Source organism: Globicephala melas, chromosome 7, assembly GCF_963455315.2.
Source record: "Globicephala melas chromosome 7, mGloMel1.2, whole genome shotgun sequence".
Taxonomy (NCBI): Eukaryota; Metazoa; Chordata; class Mammalia; order Artiodactyla; family Delphinidae; genus Globicephala; species Globicephala melas.
In genome coordinates, this window is record NC_083320.1 from 32,563,556 (window position 1) to 32,588,839 (window position 25,284).

At 34.6% G+C, this 25,284-nt stretch overlaps 1 protein-coding gene across 1 annotated transcript in view; it reads right to left on the bottom strand.

Annotated features, from left to right (window-relative positions):
* NBEAL1 (neurobeachin like 1) overlaps positions 1-25,284 on the bottom strand; it is a 182,322-nt gene that overhangs the window by 116,853 nt on the left and 40,185 nt on the right. Inside the window, exons 7-11 of the mRNA XM_060302023.1 lie at positions 18,704-18,786; positions 13,779-13,864; positions 10,216-10,522; positions 8,577-8,683; positions 1,262-1,348 (exon numbers count right to left, since the gene is read on the bottom strand). Of these exons, the coding sequence (XP_060158006.1) occupies positions 1,262-1,348; positions 8,577-8,683; positions 10,216-10,522; positions 13,779-13,864; positions 18,704-18,786 (670 nt within the window). The remainder of the gene's footprint in view (positions 1-1,261; positions 1,349-8,576; positions 8,684-10,215; positions 10,523-13,778; positions 13,865-18,703; positions 18,787-25,284) is intronic.

Below are 25,284 nucleotides of genomic sequence, written 5' to 3' on the forward strand. Positions count from 1 at the left end.
CCAAAATCTGCTTTTGGTAATATATTACTATGACTTGAAGCTCGTTACCCCACAAATAGAATTTTCCTCTCTGCCTCCCACTAAAAATGATCTGAGTAAAGGGGGACTGATTAGATCTTTGTCATTGTGAGCTCAGCTCTATCATTTTCAGGCAAGTTATTTAAGCTGGTATCTTGGTTTTTGTTGATGTTGTTTGTTTATTAAACATTATTACAAAAAATAAACATATTGCATGTGTAATAAACATCATATGCATTAAACATTCTGCATACAGAATATCATAAAACTAAGATTTTTTTTCTTGACTTTATTGTAGAGGACTAGGCATCACAGTACCTATAATCAGGAATACTAATTGTCAACCTCTAAGAGATTATTATAACATTTTATAAATATATATAAGAAGACTTTAAGAGGAACTAACACTTATATGGAAATCCAGAACGGTAGCCTGTAATTGATATTTGACATCCAGAAGAGAATAGATTATCATGTCTCTTTTTATACCACAGCTCTATTTATACACCTGGACATTAAGATAATGCTAATAATATGTTAATAAAAGATATCACATAAGCTCTCTCACAAACATTCTGGGAAAGACAAATAACAAAGCAATTTTTATAGGTAGTTTCTGCCAAACTAAATTGCCTAATGTATTGTGAAAAGCAAGATAAATTGTATATGTCTGCCTTATACCCGTGTAAAGGTGAGTTTTTAGAAAAGAAAAAAGTTAAATTTTATGCTAAATTAAGACTCAAAGAGCTCGGCATCTTCTTCCCTTCCTCCAAGATTTGGGTTGTCCATTGATTGTAATAATCATTTGTCAACAAGAGGCAAAGAATCAAGATATTAAAACTGATCAAACATATTCACGAACAAAGCCCTAAGGTCCCAATACACCACAATGCTTAGAAAAAGAAGCCCCCAAAATATGGAGTCATCACTAGGTGGACAGCACTGATATTGGGATTCCATTCCTGTACTTTATATTTCCTCAAATTGAAAAGAAGACACACATACATAGATGGAATCCTGTCAATCGATCGTTTATATCCCTCACCAAAATTTCAATATATTTATCTTTTAGATGAAAGCATTTATTTTTAAATTTTTCAACAATTTTCAAAAATAATTAATGAAGATTAGAAATAGATAATGTTTGTATACTTTAAAATATAAGAAGAAAAGTACAGGAATAGGTGCTCCCATTGACTGATTTTGGACTTCAGCTGAAACAAGATGCAGGCTTTGTAGATACCTGGTCCTCATTCATTTCTGTCAGTAATTTGTTGGCAAGGTCTTTCTCGTTCTTGTCTGCCACCTTACTGTTAGCATTTAAAAATAGCTGTTAAAAACAGAGACAAGAATAATGGAGAAAGAACATTAAATTGTTACCTATAAGCAGAAGTGAAGCTTAAATGGATTTCCATATCTCTTGAAATAAATCCAAGAATCCACTCATGAAGTATACCACTCTTAAAATGACAATCAACTGTCCACTTTTTGGATTACTAACTAACATTAGTTCATAAACTATGTAATTAATTATCATTTATTTCTCTCTGAAACTCAAAGTTACCAAAATAAGAAACAACAGCAATAATTAAATAATTATTAGGAATACTTAGTTAATATTCCTGAATTCTTAAAGAATCAGCAGGGAATGACTCATAGAAGAGAAGGAAACTGCTATTGAGACAGACTAAAGATACTGTAGTAAATAATGTATAGTAAGGGTTCTGCAGCCACATAGGTGTGTGAAATGCTATTAAACTAACTTTAAAAAGGGGTCTTTCTGGAAATGCTCCTCAGAGTCTCGAATATGCTAATGTGTACTTTGACAAGGGAGGTCAGTGTGTAGTATTTCCCAAATTTATCTGACCACACATTTTGTTAAAAATTTTGTTAACAGTATTCTCCAAAATTATCAAGAGTTGAGCATAATTTATATTACTCTGTACAGTAGAAAGATGGATTAGGATTACCTCTGACATACATTGAAACTGCCCTTTTCTGAAAGAAATGAAAGAATCAAGTAGTTTGGCTTACATAAATAAAACCCAGCATCCCAAAAGATCTCAGTCAGTTTGGGTAAAGAGGAAAATAATTCAAATGAGAGTGAAAAGGGAGAGAAAGTTAGATTTATAAAGGGAGTTATCAAGAGCATCCTAAGAAGGAAGTTCTTCTTAGGAACTACTATCATTTCAGAAATTGAAAACAAAAATCCAGTAATGTGCTGAAAAAATGCAATATAAAATAAAATGGATAATAGTAAGGTATGCAAGAGCATAAGTAACGCTAAACCTAAAAATAGGTTAGTGTACACAATACAGGCTTTGGAATCAGAAACCTGCATTTGAATCTTGGTTCTGCTACTTATAAGCTGTCTGGTTTTAAGGAAAACTACTTAAATTCTCCGAGTTTGTTTTCTCAGAAATGAAAAGAATAAGATATCATGAAATTGGCGTGCAGATTAAATGAGATAATCCATGTTAGGTTATTAGCCTAGAAACTGGCATACAACAAGGGTGAAATAAATGAATGCTGGTATTATTATTATCACCAAAGATTTTAAAACAGTAATATTCCATATTGTCTAGGTGTAATAACACAGGACTGCTCAAAACTGATGAAAGTAAAAATAAGTAAAGTCTTTCCAGAAAGCAATCCATATCAGGATTCTTTTAAAAAGTTCTTACTCTTTAAATCAGTAATTGTATTTCTAGGAATCTACTCAAAGAAACAGTCAGAAATTGACACTAAGATTTTGGAAAAGAAATGCTCACTTCAATTCTGTTTACAACAGCAAAAAATTAGAAACCAGTCAAGTATCAACATAATAGAATACGTTAATAAATTATGGTTCATCCATAGGTTGAAAGAGAAATCCTCAAATTTTCTGGTCTAAAGACCCCTTAACACTCTTTAAAAAATTACTGAGAACCCCAATGAACTGAACTTTTATTTATGTGGGTTACATCTATCAATATTTACCATATCAGAAATTAAAATCAAGGCGTTTAAAAAATATTTATTTATTCAAAAAATAAATCCATTACAAGTTTATACAAAAACATGTTTATGAAAAATAACTATATTTTCCAAAATATACCTTAGTGAGGATGGCACTGCTTTTACATTTTTGCAAATCTCTTTAAATGTCTGACTTAAGATAAGACAGATGAACTCTCCTATCTGCTTTTTTTTTTTTTTTTTTTGCGGTACGCGGGCCTCTCACTGTGGTGGCCTCTGCCGTTGCGGAGCAGAGGCTCCGGACGCGCAGGCTCAGCGGCCATGGCTCACAGCCCTAGCCGCTCCGCGGCATGTGGGATCTTCCCGGACTGGGGCACGAATCCGTGTTCCCTGCATCGGCAGGCGGACTCTCAACCACTGTGCCACCAGGAAAGCCCTCCTATCTGCTTTTGCGTTCAAACTTTTATAATGTTGTTTTGGTTACAGTTTAAGAAGAAAATTAACTTCAAAAAGAAATTTTGTTAAGATTAGACTTCGCAGACTCCCTAAAATGATCTTGGGGATTCCATACTTTGAGAACTGCTGTGTTGAAATACCTGCAGTCATTAAAAGCAATCTTTTGAAAAATATGATGGCATATGGAAAGACTCATGATATAACACAATTAAAAGCAGAATAAAAAAATATTCAGTAGTATTCCAATTTTGTAAAGGAAAATACATCCACATTAAAAATATATATGCAAATATTATGTATATTTTGCAACATTTTAAATACTATATATATGCTTTGTAAAAAAATATTTTTATGCTTTTTTCCTCCAAAATCTCTATATTGATTGTGTATTGTTCTAGAAGATAAATAAATATCTATTTTTTTAAAAATGAAAAGAAACTTGCTCAAGGTCACTAAGACAATGTGTATAAATCCAGACAGATTTGATTCCCAAAGTCAGGCTTTCAACTACACCATTTTGTCTATTCACTCCTAACAATCTTTTCCATAAAGTATCCCTTGGTTGCTCCTTTCATAAATTCTCATTCTTACTAAGACTGTCATGATGATAAATTTGTTGTAGTTGATTTTAAGGAGTAGATGTGGAGAAGAAAGAGAAGAAATTAAAGAAAACAAATCAAAGAAGATGAGCGACACCACAATATCAAAAGCTTTCCAGAATCTTATGACTTAAGTCCTCAAATGGAACTTTATATATTTACAATATATTTTTGAAAAAATGATTTCAACTAGCAAAGTGCTAAAGTCCATGTAATGGTTTTGAATTCTACTCTTTGCTACTAGAAATTTGCTGTTATTTTCTTCACATTAATTCAAATATTTTTGAACAGCTTAAAAAAAACTTACATTAACTCAAAGCATATCCCCCTTTCAAAATTCAATATAGTAAAACAAAATAATTCTTAAATATTTAAAGTTCATCATACCTATCATAAAAGTTAAATATATGATTTCATGGAACTGTATTTTAAATATGTTATAGTATGATGAAACTCATTTTGACAAGCCCAGAAGTCTTTACACAAATACTCAAGGAAATTAATGTGTACTTAAACTGGTTGGTGAATCTCATGCAAAAAGAAAGCATAGAAACTGCAACAGTCACCCTAAAGATTTCTGTGTAATTCATAAATTGTTTATGACACTTTAAGCGTTAGTTGATAATGCTTCCAATGGGTGTGAATATTTAAATGAGGAATTGTCTTGATTCTGTATTACTGTATAAAAGAGTAAATGATTCATTCCTTATTAACAAATAACAATTTAAACAGAAATCAATCATAGACATCTGTAGCATTCTATAACACATCTGGGAACTTAAGTTTTCACAAGATGCCAAACATTTTTATATATTCATAAATCATATCACCTCTCTCCATCAAACATGTTTGTATATACAGTAAATAAAACCTATAATTCTCTTATATTTAGTGCACAGAAAACATTTTTTCTACTGACTAAACAGTGACCTTAAGTACCAGTAATACAGTTACAAAACTACATATAACAATGAACTTAGGGTCAGAATACCTGGGTAAGAAATCCTACCTCCATCATATATTAGTGTTAAACCCTGGGCTAATCACTTAATCTCTTAGGACACATTTCCTCATTACTATAATAAAAGAGTTGGGCAGTTTATTTCAAACATTCCCCCTTGTTTTTATTATTTTAAAATTTTTTTATTAAATCATCTTAACTAATTTATTATATTTTTTAATAAGTTTATTTATTTAATTTATTTTATTTTTGGCTGCGTTGGGTCTTCGTTGCTGCATGCAGGCTTTTCTCTGGTTGCAGTGAGCAGAGGCTACTCTTGGTTGCGGTGCACGGGCTCTGGGATGCGGGTTTCAGTAACTCTGGCATGTGGGCTCAGTAGTTGTGGGACACGGGCTTAGTTGCTCCATGCATGTGGGATCTTCCCGGACCAGGGGTCGAACCCGTGTCCCCTGCATTAGCAGGCAGATTCTTAACCACTGTGCCACCAACGAAGGCCCCCCCCTTGTTTTTAAAACTTAATGAGTCCAGATGTGGCACATATATACAATGGAATATTACTCAGCCATAAAAAGGAACGAAACTGAGTTATCTGTAGTGAGGCAGATGGACCTAGAGACTGTCATTCAGAGTGAAGTAAGTCAGAAAGAGAAAGACAAATACCGTATGCTAACACATATATATGGAATCTGAAAAAAAAAAAAGGTCATGAAGAACCTAGGGGCAAGACGGGAATAAAGATGCAGACCTACTAGAGAATGAACTTGAGGATACAGGGAGGTGGAAGGGTAAGCTGGGACAAAGTGAGAGAGTGGCATGGACATATATACACTACCAAACATAAAATAGATAGCTAGTGGGAAGTAGCCGCATAGCACAGGGAGATCAGCTCAGTGCTTTGTGACCACCTAGAGGGGTGGGATAGGGAGGGTGGGAGGGAGGGAGATGCAAGAGGGAAGAGATATGGGGACATATGTATATGTATAACTGATTCACTTCGTTATAAAACAGAAACTAACACACCATTGTAAAGCTATTATACTCCAATAAAAATGTTAAAAAAAAAAAAAACACTTAATGAGTCTAAAGTTTAGTGAGGAATCTACAGGGAGTCTGACTAGAATATTCCACAAATAAAGACTACTGCCAGGAGAGAAGGCTCAGGTCCCAAAGTCTAGTTTTCCCCTCTGAAATTGGTTTCTTCTCTACCATTTCCTGTTTCAAAACAAAATGTGATAAATGGTAACAAATACTTAAATTTTAAAATGGTATGACTACCAGCAAGTTTCTAGATCTAAATGATAAGAAACTTTGGCTTATAACATAGAAGAGTAAATATTAGCTCACCATCATGACCGCTATGTCAAACAGTTCTGTATTTTTAAAAGATACTGCTGACCATGATATGATAGAGATTTTTAATTATGTCTTAGTTTCATATACTGTATAAATGCACATGTGAGATCTTGCCTTTATTACTGAAGTTGTCTTTATAACTGATAAAGCCACGCTGCATTTTTACAACAAACAGAAGGTTTTATAAACATTTCTCTTATGCTGCTTTCACCTCCCTAGGATTTCTTTCCCAAGAATGATTTTTAAAAGGCGGACAGAGAGATCTTGACTCTACAGTGATAATTTGGTACTTCTGTTGACTTCATAAATATTCATTATGACTTACTTTATCAATATATTATTTCCTATTTTATGCTATTCTTCACAATTTTACTATAAGTTAAGCAATATAGTGACATAAATGTTTTCAAGGATACCCCTCCTAACAGAGTGGAAAAATTCAAGGAGCTGACGTTAAAATTCTTATTCTGGAATATTCTCACAGAATCAGAAGGGATCCCCAGTATTTTTCAACAGGGAATTCATGAAAGGAATATTTCAAATAGAAAGGTAAAAGCTCTTTGAAGTAGTTTTACTTTCAAAGGCTTCTCAAGAAGGTTTCTGGTACCATCTTGAAATTTATGGAAACATATAATAATCAGAGATATTAGTTATTATGTACTTACACACAAATCTGCTACAAGTGTAAATTAGTAAAAACTTTTAAAAATAAGCAAATTGGAAGTATACATCAAGAACCTTAATAGTATTTTTATTTTTCTACTTTTCTACATTTTCCACTTATAAGTTTACACACAATGTTCTCTATTTAAAAAAATTTATGCCCTTTGATCTAATAATTGTACTAGAAATAGAATTCTGTTCTATGAAACTTTAAAGGGTTATGTAATCACAAACAAAATTGTAAACAAATTAAGAATTTACCAATAGGGAATAGTTAAGTAAGCTATGGTACATCCACTCAATATAATAACATGTAAATATTAAAATCATAACACACGAATATGCTAATGAAATAATCTTAAGTGAAACAAAAGTGCAAAAACATATGCCATCAAATGCTCATACTAAATTTTAACAATGCATAACAAAAAAGACTTTGAAACTTAACAACAAAAAAGCTAAAAAACCCAATTAAAAAATGCACCAAGGACTTGAATAGATATTTCTCTAAAGATGACACATAAATGGCCAGTAAGCACATGAAAAGATGCTCAGCATCACTAATCATTAGAGAAAAGCAAATCAAACTACAATGAGATACCACCTCACATCCATTGAGATGGCTACTATCAAAAAAAAAGAAGAGGAAGAAGAGGAGGAGGAGGAAGAAGGAGAAGAGGAGGAGGAGGAAGAGGAAGAAGAGGAAGGGGAAGAGGAAGAGGAGGTAGAGGAAGAAGAAGAAGGACGAGAAGGAGAAGAGGAAGAAGAAGAAGAAAACAAGTGTTGATAAGAATGTGGAGAAACTGGAACCTTTGTGCAGTGTTGGTGGCAATGTAAAATGGTGCAGCTACTATGGAAAACAGTAAGGTGGTTCCTCAAAAAATTAAAAATTTAATTACTATATGATCCAGCAAACCCACTTCTGGATATATACCCAAAAGAATTTAAAGTAGGGTCTTGAAGAGATATTTGTATACTCATGTTCATAGCAACATTATCCATGATAGCCAAAAGGTAGAATCAACACAAGAGTCCATCAAAAGATGAATGAATAAACAAAATGTGGTATATACATATGTATACATACATTGAGATACTATTCAGTCTTAAAAAGAAAGGAAATTCTGCAGTATGCTACAACATGGATGAATCTTGAGGATATTATGCTGAATGAAATAAGCCAGTCACAAAAAATCAAACACTGTACAATTCCACCTATACGAGGTACTTAGAGTAGCAAAATCACAGAGACAGCAAGAACAGTAGTTGCCAAGGGCTGAACGGAGAGGAGAATGTAGAGTTGTTTAATGGATATAGAGCTTTAGTTTTACAAGATGAAGAGTTATGGGGGATGGATGGTGGTAATGGTTGCGACAACAACGTGAATGTATTTAATACCACTGAACTGTATACTTAAAAATGATTAAGATGGTAAATTGTACGTTATGTGTATTTTACCACAATAAAAAAATTTAGTTATAGTTATGCTCAAAATAGAATCAAAACATAAACAAAATAACCGCTTCTTAAAATCAAAGACAACAATAATAGTAATAATAGAAAAATACCTTGCAGTTCTGTAGCAGTCGTATGAGATGTTCAAAGCAATTACTGTTAAGAAAAATAGCCTGAAGAACAGGCCTATCTCTGCAGTCTAACATGGCTGTAATGGTATCTATGAAATTAAAAACAAAACTGTCCATTAATAAAGTGGAAAATCTGGGATCACAGAAATATTCACTCTAGCCATATACTTAATTTAGGCTTTTTGGCTAACAAACAGATGTAAATTAATAGGAAATAATAAAGAGGGGGAATAGAAAACAAAACCTGTACTTATTACTTGATAAGAAAAGTGAAAAAAAATGTGAACATTTTTATACTTTATTATTAAAAATATTTATTTTTTTATATATAAGAATGATATATATATTTCCCAGAGATTTACTTAGGTGTTCTTCCATTATAACTTAAGTGTAATAAACTGTGGTTCCCAACTTGCTATGAATAAGCAACACTTGGTTATGTCTGGCAACACTGTCTCATTTCTATAGTATAAAATTAACATATGGCTATCACGAAAATGAGACTTAGGTAATTAATCCATTGGTGATGATGCTTTGGTCTTGTTTCCTACTGAAAGGATGTCCCCACTCAGAAATCAAGGGATATTTGACATAGGTAATATGCAAGTTCATAATAAAAAAGAAGTCCATTCAATATAGACTCAAATTTCCTTATAAACTTATAATTTATAATAATTATAAAACGTGACATGTTATAACATATAAAAGAATAGAAACTATATAAGATGAATCATTTTCCTACAAAAACACTATTGTTATGAATCATTAAGTTTCACTGAGATTTTGATGTCCAATATTTTTAAATTGGACACCACACACATACCCACACAAACATTTTTTAAAGTCTCTAGGGCTATACAACAAACCATTAATGTTGGTTATGTTGGGTGGCAGGATACAAAAACTTTTTTTCACTTATCTGAATTTTCTAGTTTAGCTATAATGAAAATATTTTACTTCTATAAAAAGGAACTCTCAGTTAATAATATTAGTATCTATCAATCTAACAGGAGTACAAAAAGAAATCACGTATATTGGTGAAGGAGCTTGCAGGGAGGCGGGAGATGGGGAGAGAGAGAAAGAAGCACAGAATGACACGAAACAACCAACACAAAGAGAGGGAAAGAAAAACAAGACACATACACACAGAGGATCTGAGGAATCAAAACAAAACAAGAAACCAGAAACTCTCAAAAGGAAGGACATACTGAAGTGATTTCTACAGAGATGTATTAGAAGCACATAAAAAATTGATCATATGTGATTCTTTGCCATAGGTTAGAAACTACAAATGGCACTTTCTGAAAATTTACTTTTCCTAGAATTTCAAAATCACAGCTGATTTACTTTTGAACATTGATGCTTTTAGTGGATTACAACTTTCAAAAGAGAATATAGAGGCTCGATTTTGTCACTGTTAAAGCAAATATGTGAAAGACAAATCAATTCCATATTATTTTGAAGTCAAATCTAAATAGTCACACAATATCTGAATTACACAATCAATATTTTCTATACAATAGCCTTGAATTCTTAATGAAAATGGAGAATATAAAGGTAAAAAAAAAACCAAACTAGATTCAGAGAAAACTGAATATAATAAACTTCATCTAATACTCACTCAGCATTTTGATCTGTAGAGCTATGAACCGGCTTTCCCACAGTCTGGACCTCCTTTGATTAGGTAAAGCTGAATGATCTGAATTTAGCAATTTAAAATAGTTCTCCAAAATAGTGCTGGTTTCCACTTGACGCTGATCAGAGCTGCTAGTGAGAAGGATATGTACCACCTCTGTAAGGCACTTCAGAGTAAGTTCTACCTTCCTACCCACTTCTTCAGGATTTCCTTCCTCCCAAGAATCGCAATCGGCCAAAACTCTCATGAGAACCTCCATGGTGGCTGGAGAAATTGCTTGCAAAGCATTCCTCTGAAACATGAGAGACTAAAATTGAAACCCAAATCTAACAGAAGTGCTGTATGTTTTCAAAAACAAAGAGAATTTAATAAATCTGCAGACAACTTTTTCTTTATCAATCAACATTGAAAAAATTTTACACAGATACTTTGACAGACACCGCTGGTGTTTTACACATATTAGGTCTTCATTTCTTCACTAATAGAATTCTGATTTTATTCAGATAGTCATCTGCCCATGTAGAAAACTTACTTACCACCCTCCCTTGTAGCTAGGGGTAGCCATGTGACATAGTTCTGGTCAAGAATATATGCCAGTAGACCATGAAGAGGATATCACTTTACAAATAAAAAAGGGAAGGATCCTTTGCTTTTGGCTTTTTCACCCTTTTCTTGCCTGAAATGCAGACAAGAAGCTTGGAGCCACCTTTATATCATGAGGAAACAAGCCCCAGAATTAAAGTAGCAGGCTACAGAGCAGAACAGGAACACAAGGACCTTAGTCCCTGATGATATCATTGAGTTGCTGTGCTATCCCAGAACCGCCTGCATCTGGATTTCTTATGCAAGAATAAAAATAAACACGTCGATTTGGCCAAGCCTCTCTCAGGTTTTCTATTGGTTATAGCAAATGACATATATCATTTATATCATATTATCCCAAATAATATAGATATATAAGAGGACTGGCTTGGCTCTGATTCTACAAATATATTTCTGAAACTCTAAGTAACTGGTAGCTATTTGAGGTGATCCATTAAGCTTGAAATAAATATGTTGCCCTAAATTGTTAAATTCATAAATAATAAATCAGAGTATAATTATGTAAAATCATCTGAAAGTAATAACACTTAGGCCATTTGGACTGATTATCAATATGATAAATAATATCAATAATAACAAGTGCTACTATGGAAAAAATTGCTGATGGCCCATCCAACATCAATTTTCCTCTGCTTCCTTATTAACAGAGCCCCTGATGTTTTTGCTGGACACATGGCTACCAGGAATAAACATTACATTTCCTAACCTCCCCTGCTGTTAAGGAGGCTGAGGAAACAAGTTTTATCAAATTTTTTATCTGAACATATTTGCAACTTGCAGCTATCTGATGGAGTTTGGCAAATGAGATACTGTCAGCTTTTCAGTATCTCCTTCAAAGATAATTGGCACCTGCCATTTGTCTCCTTCTTCACCTCCCCCTCCATCTTTGTGCCCAAAATGTAGACATGGTGGCCAAAACTCTAGAAGCTATTTTGTACCACAAGAAATAATAGTAAGGATAACAAATTGACATTCAAAAGGTACCTGAGTCCCTGAAGAGGTTAGAGCCACCAGATTAACTCTGGACTGCTTACAGCTATTTTTTTTTTTTAAACAAAAGAAAAAAGGTAAACTTCTAACTTAAGCTAGTAGAACTTCAGTATTTACTGCTACTTTCAAGGAATCATAAATCTGATACCCCTGTGATATACTTCATTCTTATAAGCACAGTGTTTTACATATATTATGTGTCATTTGGTCCTTATGACTGCCCTATAAGTGTTACTATTTCCACATTACAAATAGAGAAACTAAACAAATGTAAACAGTTTATCCAAGGTCACACAACTAGTTAGAAATGACATAGGATTCAAACCTATGTCAGTCTGGCTCCAGAGCCCCTGCTCTTAACATAGCACAAAACAGCATAAATATGCCAGTGGGAAGCCAGGCATGATGGTTTGGAAAGGGAGATCAATCACTGGACTTTTTTGACTCTGTGACAAAGCCATTATTATGCCTTTAACTATTCATCTAAATACCCTTGTACTGAGGCTATATTCAACAGCCTTCTGATTTCAATAGATTTGTAACTACAGCTATGACCTGATTATAAGGATTTTGAGTATTTTCAGTACATAAAATAATAAATTGGGCTTCCAACCTATTTGATTTCCATGTGAGTTTTAATAACTGGAGGTCTCTCGGGGCTCGATTACCCCAGGCCCTAACAAGAACAAGTCTGGGTATATTCAAAAAGGGAACAGGATCCAACCAGCTTCAGCATCAGTCAAAAACAATGTCATTTCCAATTTTACTCATGTACACTTATTAATTCTTATTCTTAGTAGTGGAGAAATGATGGAAATTGGGAGGTACTGAGGCAAAAGAAGGATATTAGCTAATAAAGGAAGGTGACAAAGCAAACAACCTGAAAAACAGGATTCTGGTCACCATTCCTCTCACTACAGAGACTCTTATCTTCTACTAGAGTGCAGAGGAGAGGGCAAGGTGGCCCACTAGGAAACCCAAGCAGTATTATTAGCAATACCTGTGATTTTTGTCATCAATAGAAATCATATACATTTTCACGTATTATAGTTGTTGTAGTGTCTTGAAACATCATTTACCCTCATCTCTTCTTTGAAATTACATTAGTCACTAGACTTGCTGCTGTATTTTTTTATTTGATGTGTTATAAAGAAGCACATTACTATGTTACAAACTTGTTTTGTTAATATTTTAGTAACTGCATTTCAGTATAGTTTCCTTTGTGATCATATGTATTTTATTTTAGGCATGTGAAAACATTCTGACAAGGGGCTATATCAGACTGCCAAAGGGGTATGTGATATAAAATGTGTTAGAAACCTCTGATCTAAACTGTGTGGCTAAACAAAACAAGTAGAATGTTCCTTCTGAACTATAATCCTGTTTTCAACTAGTAGTTAGATTCAAAGTTTACTACAGACAGCTTTTAAGATGTTCAATTTAAATAAATAAATAAAATTACTAGAACTTCTTTCTTATAAATAATTTAAAAATTAGTTCAGTTTGTTGAAAAATGCATACAAGCCATGTATATATGCATTTAATAAGTAAAAATAGACAGCAGAGTGACTAAATTCATATGTCTTAGGAAATCAAATGGCTAGAGTTTTATTTCATCAAATGAACTAACAGGGATGACTATCCTCTACATTCTAAAGTAAGAACTGGAAGCTGAAAGTTAATACAACTAAGAACTTCAAATACCAAGAACTGTTAAATCTAGTTATTTATGCAATAATTTTATTGTTAATGCTAATATTATTACTTAGGTTTTTTGGAACTTAATAAATAAAAGAAGTAAGTAAATTAAGTTTTAAACAAGATCTAAACTCAAAAAAATATTTGTATGGTTCATGAAATTTTTAAAGAGACAAAGAATTCATTAAATAATCTATGGAAAACTTTTTGTAATGTTTACTATCGTTTCATAGGTTAACTTTCAACATGTTCCTCACCTGCCCACCAGCTACAATGGCTCCAAAGAGATGCAATAAGCAACACTTAAGACTTTCCTTGAGATGCTCACTTTCTTGAAAACATTCTGTGAATATAATACACAAAATAAATAAATAAGGTTTCTCTTTCACAGTATGACTGATCTCTAAGGAATGTCTGACACAGAAACATCAGAAACGATTTGTGTAGCTGATTCCCTTTGCTGCACAGTAGAAGCTAACACAACATTGTAAAGCAACTATATTCCAGTAAAAATTAATTATAACAAAACAAAACAGAACAAAATTTAAAAAAAAGATGTGTAAAAGGCTAAAATTTGTTAAAAGGCAAAGTTAACATGCATTTTTTTTCATAGGAAAGGAAAAGAGAAACCATCAATCAGGGAGCATTTTAGATACTTTCTTTATGTTACCTCATTTAATTCTCATAATACTCCATACGAGGATGATATTTTGCCCCCATTTATAAAGGAGCAAATGGAAGGTCAAAATTTAATACGGTGCCTAAAGTCACCCGGTTACTAAGTGACAGAGTTACAAATTAACCCAAATCTGCAATAAAACTAGACGTCTTTTTACTACTAGAACTACTGCTTATTAGTATAACTATTATTATTCAATTATAAAACTGAAAGAGTTAGATAAAAAGATCTCCTGGGTCCACTCCAGGGCCAATATTCTAAAGCTCTAGTACCAATAGTAACCTTTCTTTTAACATAATTTTATTGTTTTTAAAAGGTTATACAGGGCTTCCCTGGTGGTACAGTGGTTGAGAGTCCGCCTGCCGATGCGGGGGACACGGGTTCATGCCCCGGTCCGGGAGGATCCCGCATGCCACGGAGCGGCTAGGCCCGTGGGCCGTGGCCGCTGGGCCTGCGCGTCCGGAGGCTGTGCTCCGCAACGGAAGAGGCCACAGCAGTGAGAGGCCCACGTACCGCAAAAAAAAAAAAAAAAGGTTATACATGCACATTACACAGAAAATTTTAAACAGCATAAAAGAACTGACAAGGAAAAGCAAGTTTCCCTCTAACCTATTCCTCAATCCACCTTGCTCTCCACACCTTTTAAAAAAAAAAAAAAAAAGCAAACAAGCTCTACATATATTATTGCATTATGCTTTTTTTCTTAATACATTATGCTTAATACATTCTGGGCATTATTACATCTTAACATATACATCTGCATTATTCATCAGTAGTGGAATGACTAGAGAGCATTTCACTACAATGACGTACCTTAATTTACTTAACCAGTTCTCTACTGATAAACATTTATGCTTTTCCATTTTCTTTTGATACTACTAACAATCCAGTAATGAATATCCTTTTGCATACATCATTACACACAAAGACAAGATAATAACAATAGAATTATATGCCATTTTTATACATAAGAAACATTACCAAAAAGAAACAATTTTGAGTTAAAGTGTATTGATAGAAATTTACATTTAAAAAATTAAGTCATTCCAGCTATGCTGGAATAACTGTCACTACACATGTTTTCCTGCTATAAATAACTAGAAAATTGGAAAAAATAGGCTCTAGAGATTTTTAGGTTCTAGAAATTGTCCTTCTATTGTGAAACACAAGAGAAGGAAAGCAAAGTAAACCCAAGGATCACCTCAGCTTTTGGTTTGTAGACATTTTCTGAACAAATGCAGAGAAAAGGGGAACCCTAAAAGAACATGGCTATTTGCTGAGTTAGGAGACAGATAAAAAGTTTGGGGAGGCCTAGGCAACTGGAATTTGTAAAGCAGTACTTGAATGGAGGAAGCTCTACATACAGAGAAAGCAATCCAGAAATATGCAAAGGGCTCACTTTGAGTCCAAGTACCAGTCCTAAATTATAGTATGAAATCCCACAAGACAGGCAAAAACCTACCAAGAAGTTGTAAACTGAAATTTCAGATTTCACACAGATGATAGAGTTCTATTCAGCCACAGAGGACATACAGAAAACAAATTCTAATCATAAGCTTGCTGGAGTGTCAGATACTATACTAGTATCTGACAAAACAGGCAAGGAATATCACCAAGGCAAGGCAAAGAATATCACCATGGATACGAAGGGACATTTCATTATCAAAAAACAGGTCATGAAGATAAGGCTTTTCAAAAAATTTGCAATAGTTTATTTTAAAGACTTTACAACTACAAGTACTTGGGATAAATATTTGGGGATAAATTAACAAAATATGTGCACAATCTATGTGCTGAAAACTATGTAACACTGGTTAAAGAAATAAACATACAAATAAACAATGAGATATATCAGATTCATGAATTGGAAGTCTCAATATTCTTAAGGTGGCAATTCTCCTCAAATGGTTCCATAGATTCAATACAATCCCAATCAAAATCCCAGCAATCTTTTTTGTAACAATACTGAAAAATGGATTCTAAAATATATATAAAAATGCTAATGATCCAGAATAATGAAAACAATTTGAAAAGGAAGAACAAAGTTGGAGGTCTTAATGACTTCAGGACTTAGTATAAAGTCACAATAATCAATACAGCGTGGTAACAGCATACAGGTAGACATGTGAAACAAAAAAGAGAATCCAGAAGTCAACCCATGTTTTATGGTCAACAGATTTTTGACAAATGTGCCAAGGTAACTCAATGGAAGAAAGAAGAGCTTTTTCAACAAATGTTGCTGTAACAATAATGAAAAACGTTATGCTAGATAGAAAATACTAACTCAAAACAGGTAACTGACCTAACAGAAGAAAACATAAGAGAATATCTTCATGACCTTGAGGTAACCAAGATTTCTTCGGTAAGGCACAAAAACCACAGATCATAAAAAAAATTTTATAAATTAGATTCCATTAATATTTAAAGCTTCTGTGTTTTAAAAGACTCAAATGAAAATGCAAATTGAATAGGATAAAATGATCTTCGTGATCAAGTGTGGAATAATTTTAGCATCAAAAACTATAACCTGGGGCTTCCCTGGTGGCGCAGTGGTTGAGAGTCTGCCTGCCGATGCAGGGGACGCGGGTTCGTGCCCCGGTCCGGAAAGATCCCACGTGCCGCGGAGCGGCTGGGCCCGTGAGCCATGGCCACTGAGCCTGTGCGTCCGGAGCCTGTGCCCCGCAGCGGGAGAGGCCACAACAGTGAGAGGCCCGCGTACCACAAAAAAAAAAAAAAACTATAACCTGATTGTAACATTGAATAAATAAAAGTTGAGTCCACAGTGATACACAAAAAAGAGAGAAATAAAACTTATATGCCCCACTAAAAGTAACTATTATTTGAACTCATTTTGAAAACAGATAGTAAAAGGGAAAGATTTAAGTACTTTATCCAGCCTTTTTGGGAACAGCTGTAGTTTATCCCCAGTTGATGAGGGAAAATTCTTTTTTACAGAATACAACAGCTGATAGAACTGTAAGGATAGAATTTGAAGACCACAATATTGCAACCCTCAATAAAATAACTGATCCAGGCAAGTATCATCAATGGATGCAAAATATTAGGTGAAAAAATGTTGAAAAATATGATATTCACCCTATGCCACAGTATCATTCCAAGGATATCTTGCAAAATTGCAAAAGGAAAAACATCTTTACAATTGAAAAATTTCACTATCACTAATGTGAATACTGATTAACAAAGGGTAGGAAAAACCCTTTCTCCTTCTCTATAGGAAAATGGACCAAGAATTATATTTCTGGAAATCTGACAAATGTGGACCATCAATGAGTGACAAATGAGTTACCAGGCAACATTGCTCATGGTAAAAATGGCCCTTGATCTGGACTAGGAAGACTATGATAACTATAAAATAACCTTGGGCTTCCCTGATTGCAACATGTAATTTAGGCATTTCCCTTCCCAGGATGTGGAAATTACATTCATCGGTTACTACAAGCTATACATGCCTTCTATGGGATACTGTACTTCAAAGCCAGAGTGGCTCACACACCCACCAATTTGGTTTCATACCCTCACTTACAAAACCCAAGAAAAGCCCTTGGAATGTTCTGAGCTCTCCTCCTGAAAAGAAACACCTACACTGTTCCATTGGCATGCTGGGTTTCCTACTGTGGACATGTGAGTTTGATTATCTAGCTGAAGGCAGTATCACTACTGGTGGTCAAGCAAAGTGGGCACTGCAATCATCTTCACCAAGCAATCAAACAAAGGACTATTTCGTTAGCAGACATTTGGTCCTGTCCAAAATGTCCATAAGATATTTGGTCCATGCCAAAAAGTCCTTGACATTTGGTCCTACCCAAAATCATGTGGCATGAACCAAATATGCTCATTTGGATAGGAGCAAATTTCAAGGACCTTTTGGCATAGCCAAGTGTCTTATGGACATTTTGGACAGGACCAAATATCAAGGATATTTTGGCGTGGACCAAATGTCATATATATTTTGGACAGGACCAACTGCCCTTCCAGGGACTATTTGTCTTATTTTATTTCTAAGAAAGAAAAAAAAAAGGAGTGACAGAATTAAAGCAAATATGGCAAAACGGCAAAATGTTAAGATCTGACCAATTTGAGTAGGAAACACAAGGTGTTCCTTTTATATTCAGCAAAATTTTCTACATTCTTAAAATATGGCAAAATCATTTCTTTAAAGAAAGAAAGCTAGAGTCCATATAGGTCATACAAACGGGGACCAATTCTTTCAAATTTATTTTCCATAAAAATTCTAAAGTTTTAAGATATACTACCGTCATTAAAACATTCAGCTCTTCTCAAAAGAAAAACACTTTGAGAACAATGAATTAAATAAAACCAAGAAGAATAATCACAACAAAACATGAATCAAGTACTCCAGTAATAGTTTCTTAGAATCTTTATCTTATAAAAACACAAAGCTGAATCAAGGTCAGAATCAGAATAAGGAACAATCAAAGTAACATCAGAATCAAAGCAAGAGAAATTAGAGCTGTTACTTACGATAAAAGAAAGGGACAAACTCCACTGTGAGAGAAGCTGGTTTATATTTCTGTCTGCTCTTTTCCACAGTACTAAGGATTCGTCTATTGTTAAAAAGAAGTTAATACCAAATTACAACATGGGCAAGTAGAGAAGGCACAATTACAAAAACAATTATAAAATAAATTTAATATTTTACTTTTGATTTGTGTACTAAATAATACATCACCAGGATTGGCATAATCTTGAAAAGCAAGTCTAGCCACTAATTTAAATGCTCACCAACTGAAAGGATTTCTTCTTTCGAATTACACAAAAATTTAAAACAATTAACGGTGAAACGTAGCAGTCACATTAAGTTTCCTAACAACTGGAAATAGAAAAAGGAAATAGCCATTTAAAATTTCCAAAATGTAAAAGAACTAGTTCAGTAGTACTGCTAATTTGATACCTAAGGTAGTAGCTTATTCCTACAGTGCAACTGAAATTCACCAGAAATCAAGCTACTCTGTGCCACTTTCTGAAATTTTATCTGGACACAAAGACTCCATACCACTGGCTTCTTCTACCTGAAGGATACAGATCCAGAGGGCTGGGATTATTTTTGTTTTTAATTACAATTTCAGTAATTTTGATGGCTGAAATATTTCTACAGACTTTGGTAAGGCCAACACAAACAGCATGTGCTTTTACAAAGAACACTTCAATTCAACACAAAATGAATCTCTTAGATGGGCATGGTGGGTGTGGGGCTTAGGGAATAAAGGTTACTGTTACAATGACATATCAGCAACTGGTGGACTGTTGAAAATCCAAAAAAAAAAAAAAGACTTTTTTCCATCCCCCAAACAAGCTCTTAACACTGTTAGAAACCTAGAAAAATGGTACAGGTGAACCGGTTTGCAGTGCAGAAATAGAGGCACAGATGTAGAGAACAAACGTATGGACACCAAGGCGGGGAAGTGGCAGGGCAGGTGGTGGTGGTGGGATGAACTGGGAGAACAGGATTGACATGTATACACTAATATGTTTAAAATGGATAACTAATAAGAACCTGCTGTATAAAAAAATAAAATAAAATTTAAAAATTTAATTAATTAATAATTAATTAAAATAATGTATAAATACGCTCCAAAATCTTTTTGCTCTCACTAAAAAAAAAGGTAGTAAAATCATGCCTTTACAGAGAGCAAGTGATTTAATAAACTTTGTTAAATCTTAAAACAACAACAACAACAAAAAAACACTGTTAGAGCCAACAAAAATGGAAAATGTTTGGAGAACAGCCACATAGAAATTCCATACATTTAAATACAATCTACTGATAAAGCACTGGATTAAGATGCCTTCTTCTCAACAATTTGAACAATATTCAATTAAGGTATTGAAATTATTTTCTTTATAATTATTACAATTGTTCCTTATAATTATATAGAAAGAAAAGCCAGTTGATCATAGAATAAGCTGAACAGGATAGGCACAGCTGGACTTAGTACTGACACACTAAAGAGTTCTAAGATCCAGATCTAATATCCAGATTCACTAGAAATCATATCAGATACCATTTGCTACTGCACTGCTTTCCAAATCTATGCCTATTTCCATTGCGTAGAGGGCTTAAGAATTATCATACTTCTGTATTTATTTTAATTTCAAATATAACATCTTAGAACATTACTGGATCTTCCTATTTAAGATCATTATCAAAACTGTTTATGTGTTTCTAACAATACAAATATTACTAGAGTTTCAAATAAAAAACTGAGTCATGCCTTAAAAAAATTAGTCATGTTGTAGAAAAAGTAATTTTAAAAGGATGAAATCTGATTTAGCTTTCAGTTAGGTTTTTCCACGTAATTATTTACATTTTGCACATTTATTATAAATTATGATATTAACTAATACATTGGATATATCCTATCCAAAAATCCTGTGCTACAAACAAAAATAAAGATTCTCATTTGATTAACATAATGAAAATGTACTCCTGCAATTTGTGATTAATGACTCATTCTAAAGGCTCTGTATTAGATGCAACATATGAACATAATTTCCATTATAATTATGCTAAAATTTAATAAGCTAAATTAAAGAGGTGAAAACTATTATACATAACACAAATATTAAAGCATAAGTAGTTTGTACTGCATGTTTTCAATAGGATAAGACAAAACAGCTAATAATGTACCATTTTTAGAACATAGTATATTTGGTTGCTCTATTATTAGCTGATATTTGGGCCAAGCGTTTAGCACCTAGTTGATGCCAATACATATCAACAGGTTGCTGAGAGGGATGCAAAATGTTTGCTTGCATCTCAGTTTTCTAAGTTTATGTCCCCTGGTCAATTTTTCTGTGCTTTTGTGTGTGTGTGTGTGTGTGTGTGTGTGTGTGCGTGTTTTCCCATCATACCTAGAACATAACTACTTTTCTTAATTTTTCAACTTTTTATCTGGAAATAAGTTCAAGCTCTTACAAAAGCTGCAAGAATAAATATAGTACAAAAAACTTCAAGTATAGTCTACCCAGGTTCACTGTTAAAACTTTATCCTAAATGCTTTATAATTTTCTCACTTCCCCCTGAAAAAAATATATATGCACATATATCTATATATGAGATATATATTTATATATACACATATTCAGACCTATAATATTTTTCAGAACATTTAAGGGAAAATTATGAATATTATAGCCTTTTACCTCTAAATACTTTAGTGAATAATTCCTAGGAATACTGTCTTACATAACACTACAGTACAGTTGTAAATTTCAATACGCTTAACATTAATGTAATACATTTATGTAATCTACCATTCATAATCCAGTATGTCAAATGACCTAATCATGTCCTATAGCATTCCCACCTTCCCACCCCTAAGTATAGTCTCCTGTCCAGGGTCAGGTATTACATTTGGCTGTCACATCTCTTCAGCATCCTTTAATCTGAAACATTTCCACAGCCTTTCTTTATGACACTTTTAAAGAATACTGTCTCCTAACCCCTCCTTTTACTCATTAAAATGTTGTTCATCTGGAGTTTGCTTGATGTTTCCATACACTTAAGATTCAGATTATGCATTCTTGGCTGGAATATTATACAAGCAATGATGGGTCCTTCTTAGAGTATCACAGTTGTAAGCACAGGATGTCCACCTGCTTCTCAATGGTGATGTTAATTTTGATCATCCAGTCAATGTACTACCCAGTACTGTACAAAATAACTACTAACTTTTCCTTTGCAACAAATAAGTAATCTGTGGAGAAACATTTTAAAACCATGCAAAAGCCATGTTCGTTATCAACACCTGCCCCTAGACTTAGCATCCTGAACCATATCTTTCCTATGATGTGTGCAAAATGCTGATTTTTTCCCAACACCAGCAGCCCCTGTACATTACTAATTGGCATTTGGCCTTCTAACGTAAGCAAGAGCCCTCTCTTCCCCCCATCTCTCTCCCTCTCTCTGTCTCTCTCTCAATCTTTATCAATCACTGGTATGGACTCATGACTCCCTTTTTCCCCCCAATGGTTTATAATTCTTTAATGAATTATTTTTGTGTATATATTGTCCCAGATTTAGCCAGTAGGAGCCCGAAGACAAAACTTAATGTAAATTATTTTTCTCGGGACTTCCCTGGTGGTCCAGTGGTAAAGAATCTGCCTTACAACACAGGGGACGCAGGTTCAATCCCTGGTCAGGGAACTAAGATCCCACATGCCACAGGGCAACTAAGCCCGTGCACCACAACTACTGAGCTTGCATGCCTCAACTAGAGCCCATGTGCCGCAAACCACAGGGCCTACACACTCTGGAACCCAACACCACAACTACAGAGCCCTCACACCCTGGAGCCTGCACGCCACAACTAGAGAAAAGCCTGCGTGCCGAAACGAAAGATGCCGCATGCCTCAATGAAGATCCCACGTGCCGACCCAACACAGCCAAAAAAAAAAAAAAAAAAAGGTGAAATAATGTTTTTTAAAAAAACTATTTTAGTCTGTGGGCAGACAATGAGTCCTACTGAACTTACACTAGGCACAAAGTAGGAAGTCAATAAATATATTGTTTGTTTTTGTTTTTTGGCTGCCATGAGGCATGCGGGATCTTAGTTCCCTGACCAGGGATCGAACCCATGTCCCCTGCAATGGAAGCGTGGAGTCTTAACCACTGGATCACCAGGGAAGTCCCAATAAATATATTTTTAAATAAATGCTTGAATGAATAAGTCATTTTCAGGAAAGATTTCTTTCCCTATTTTAGTTCCATTTGAAGAAATCTTTCTAAATATGACGGATTCTACAAATAAAATCAAAATTGGGCTAATAGATTAATCAAATCTATTAATTAAATCAAATTACACATGAAGATACGAAAAACATCCATATATTTCATCAAATAAGAAATATAATTTTCAATGGCTTTGTATTTGGAATTATGTTAATTTTAATTAAATCTGTTCTAATCTGTTTTAGCTGTATTGGTAAGCAACAAGCACAAACAATAAGAAAATATATACATTCCAAATTTCCATTTAACTTCAGAATCATATTAATATATAAAGTCTAAGTTATTGTTATAGTTCCCCTGTACAGGTCTTCCATGAGCTATACAGATTTCTCCTAATTACATGATTTATCTCCACTATGTTTCATTTTTCTATCAAAGTCAAAGAAAACCAAGTCTCACTCTCTGCTTTTACCATTTACCTCAGAAGTAGTTCATACTATTCCTGGCAAAATTGTCACGCCTATTAAAAATAATACCTGGACAGCTTCCAGCACAATTTCTGGTATATATACTGCACTCATGAAATGCCACCACTGATCATCTACTCTTAGTTCTCCTTCTTGTTGTCATCTTACACTATAACTCTTTCTATATCATGTTATAATGTTTAAATGTCTTCTTGTTTTTGGCTCTCAAAACTTGTTTTGGGGGCTTTCCTGGTGGCGGAGTGGTTAAGAATCCGCCTGCCAATGCAGGCGACACGGGTTCGAGCCCTGGTCCGGTTAGATCCCATATGCCGCGGAGCAACTGAGCCCGTGCGCCACAACTACTCAACTACTGAAGCCCGCGTGCCTAGAGACCATGCTCCGCAACAAGAGAAGCCACCACAATGAGAAGCCCGTGCACCGCAGCAAAGAGTAGCCCCCGGGTTTCCCTGGTGGCGCAATGGTTGAGAGTCCGCCTGCCGATGTAGGCGACACGGGTTCGTGTCCCGGTCCGGGAAGATCCCACATGCCGCGGAGCGACTGGGCCCATGAGCCATGGCCGCTGAGCCTGCGCATCCAGAGCCTGTGCTCCGCAACGGGAGAGGCCACAACAGTGAGAGGCCCGCGTACCGCAAAAAAAAAAAAAAAAAAGAGTAGCCCCCACTCTCAGCAACTAGAGAAAGTCCGCGTGCAGCAACAAAGACCCAACACAGCCAGAAATGAAATAAATAAATTTAAAAACAAAACTTGTTTTTGTTTTCAATTACTAATTTTATTTAGTCTGTTTTAATTTGTTCTCGGGTCTACCTTTTCATGTCTTCTCTTTCTCCCACCTTTAAATTCATTTTGCTCTTAAGGATTCCTCTAAAAGCCTCTTCTGTCATTTCCAGACTCCTCTCCTTATGTTCCTCCTTCTATATGTCTTCCTGTCTATAAATAAAAATTCTTTGTCACTGTTTCAAAACTTAAAAAACGTTACCTTAGATTTGCCATTGCTGACAAGGCTAAGGTGGGGGATGGGGAAGTAGCAATAGTGGGAGGAAGAGATATAATTTCCTTAAGAAATCTTGGCATAAATGTCAAAATTGGGGGAACATTGATTAGTTGAGAACCAAAGTGCTAAATGTGTAGAAAGGCTACAAATGGAGCACTATTATGTGCTCCTCTCTTTGAATCTTTAGAGAGTTATGAGCAGTACATAGGCAGAGGGAAAAGGCAGTGACAGTGCTGTCTGCCAACTATTTCCACGTCTACTCCTTTTAGTCACAGGGTAGAACTAACTTCCACCTTGGTCTCCCTTCTTCTTCTGGTCGCACTGTGGTAGATGGGAGCATGTAACTAGTCTTGGCCAACGAGTTCTGAATGAAAGTGAAACATGTCATATGTCATGACCAGACAAGAGCATTAAAACTGCCAATGTGAGACATTTCAGAGCTTTCTTTTCTCTTTCACATGGTAACTAGCACAGCCTTAGATGCTTGCTGTTCTGTCAGTTTAGGATCTTGAGTGACTATGATGAGTAGAGGCTCCCTGCCAACCATGGTAGACAGAGAACAGGAACAAGAAGTAAACCTTTGTTATTCTAACCCCTTGTTTGTTACTGCAGCTTATCCTGACGGATAAATCTTTGCCAAGAAAAATGCAAAGCACTTTCTCACTGGAAAAAGAGACATATTAAAGTTCAATAGAAAAGGAAGTAATCAGAAGGTCACTAGTACCTTCCCATTAATAAACAATCAAGAAAAGTATTAGAACGATGTGATGGTTAATTTCATGTGTCAATTTGGGGGGTGTTTTGGGATGAGATTAACACTTAAATTGGTGAACACTGGGTAACGGAACTGCCCTCCAGAAAGTGCCTCAACTAATTAGTTGAAAGCCTGAGC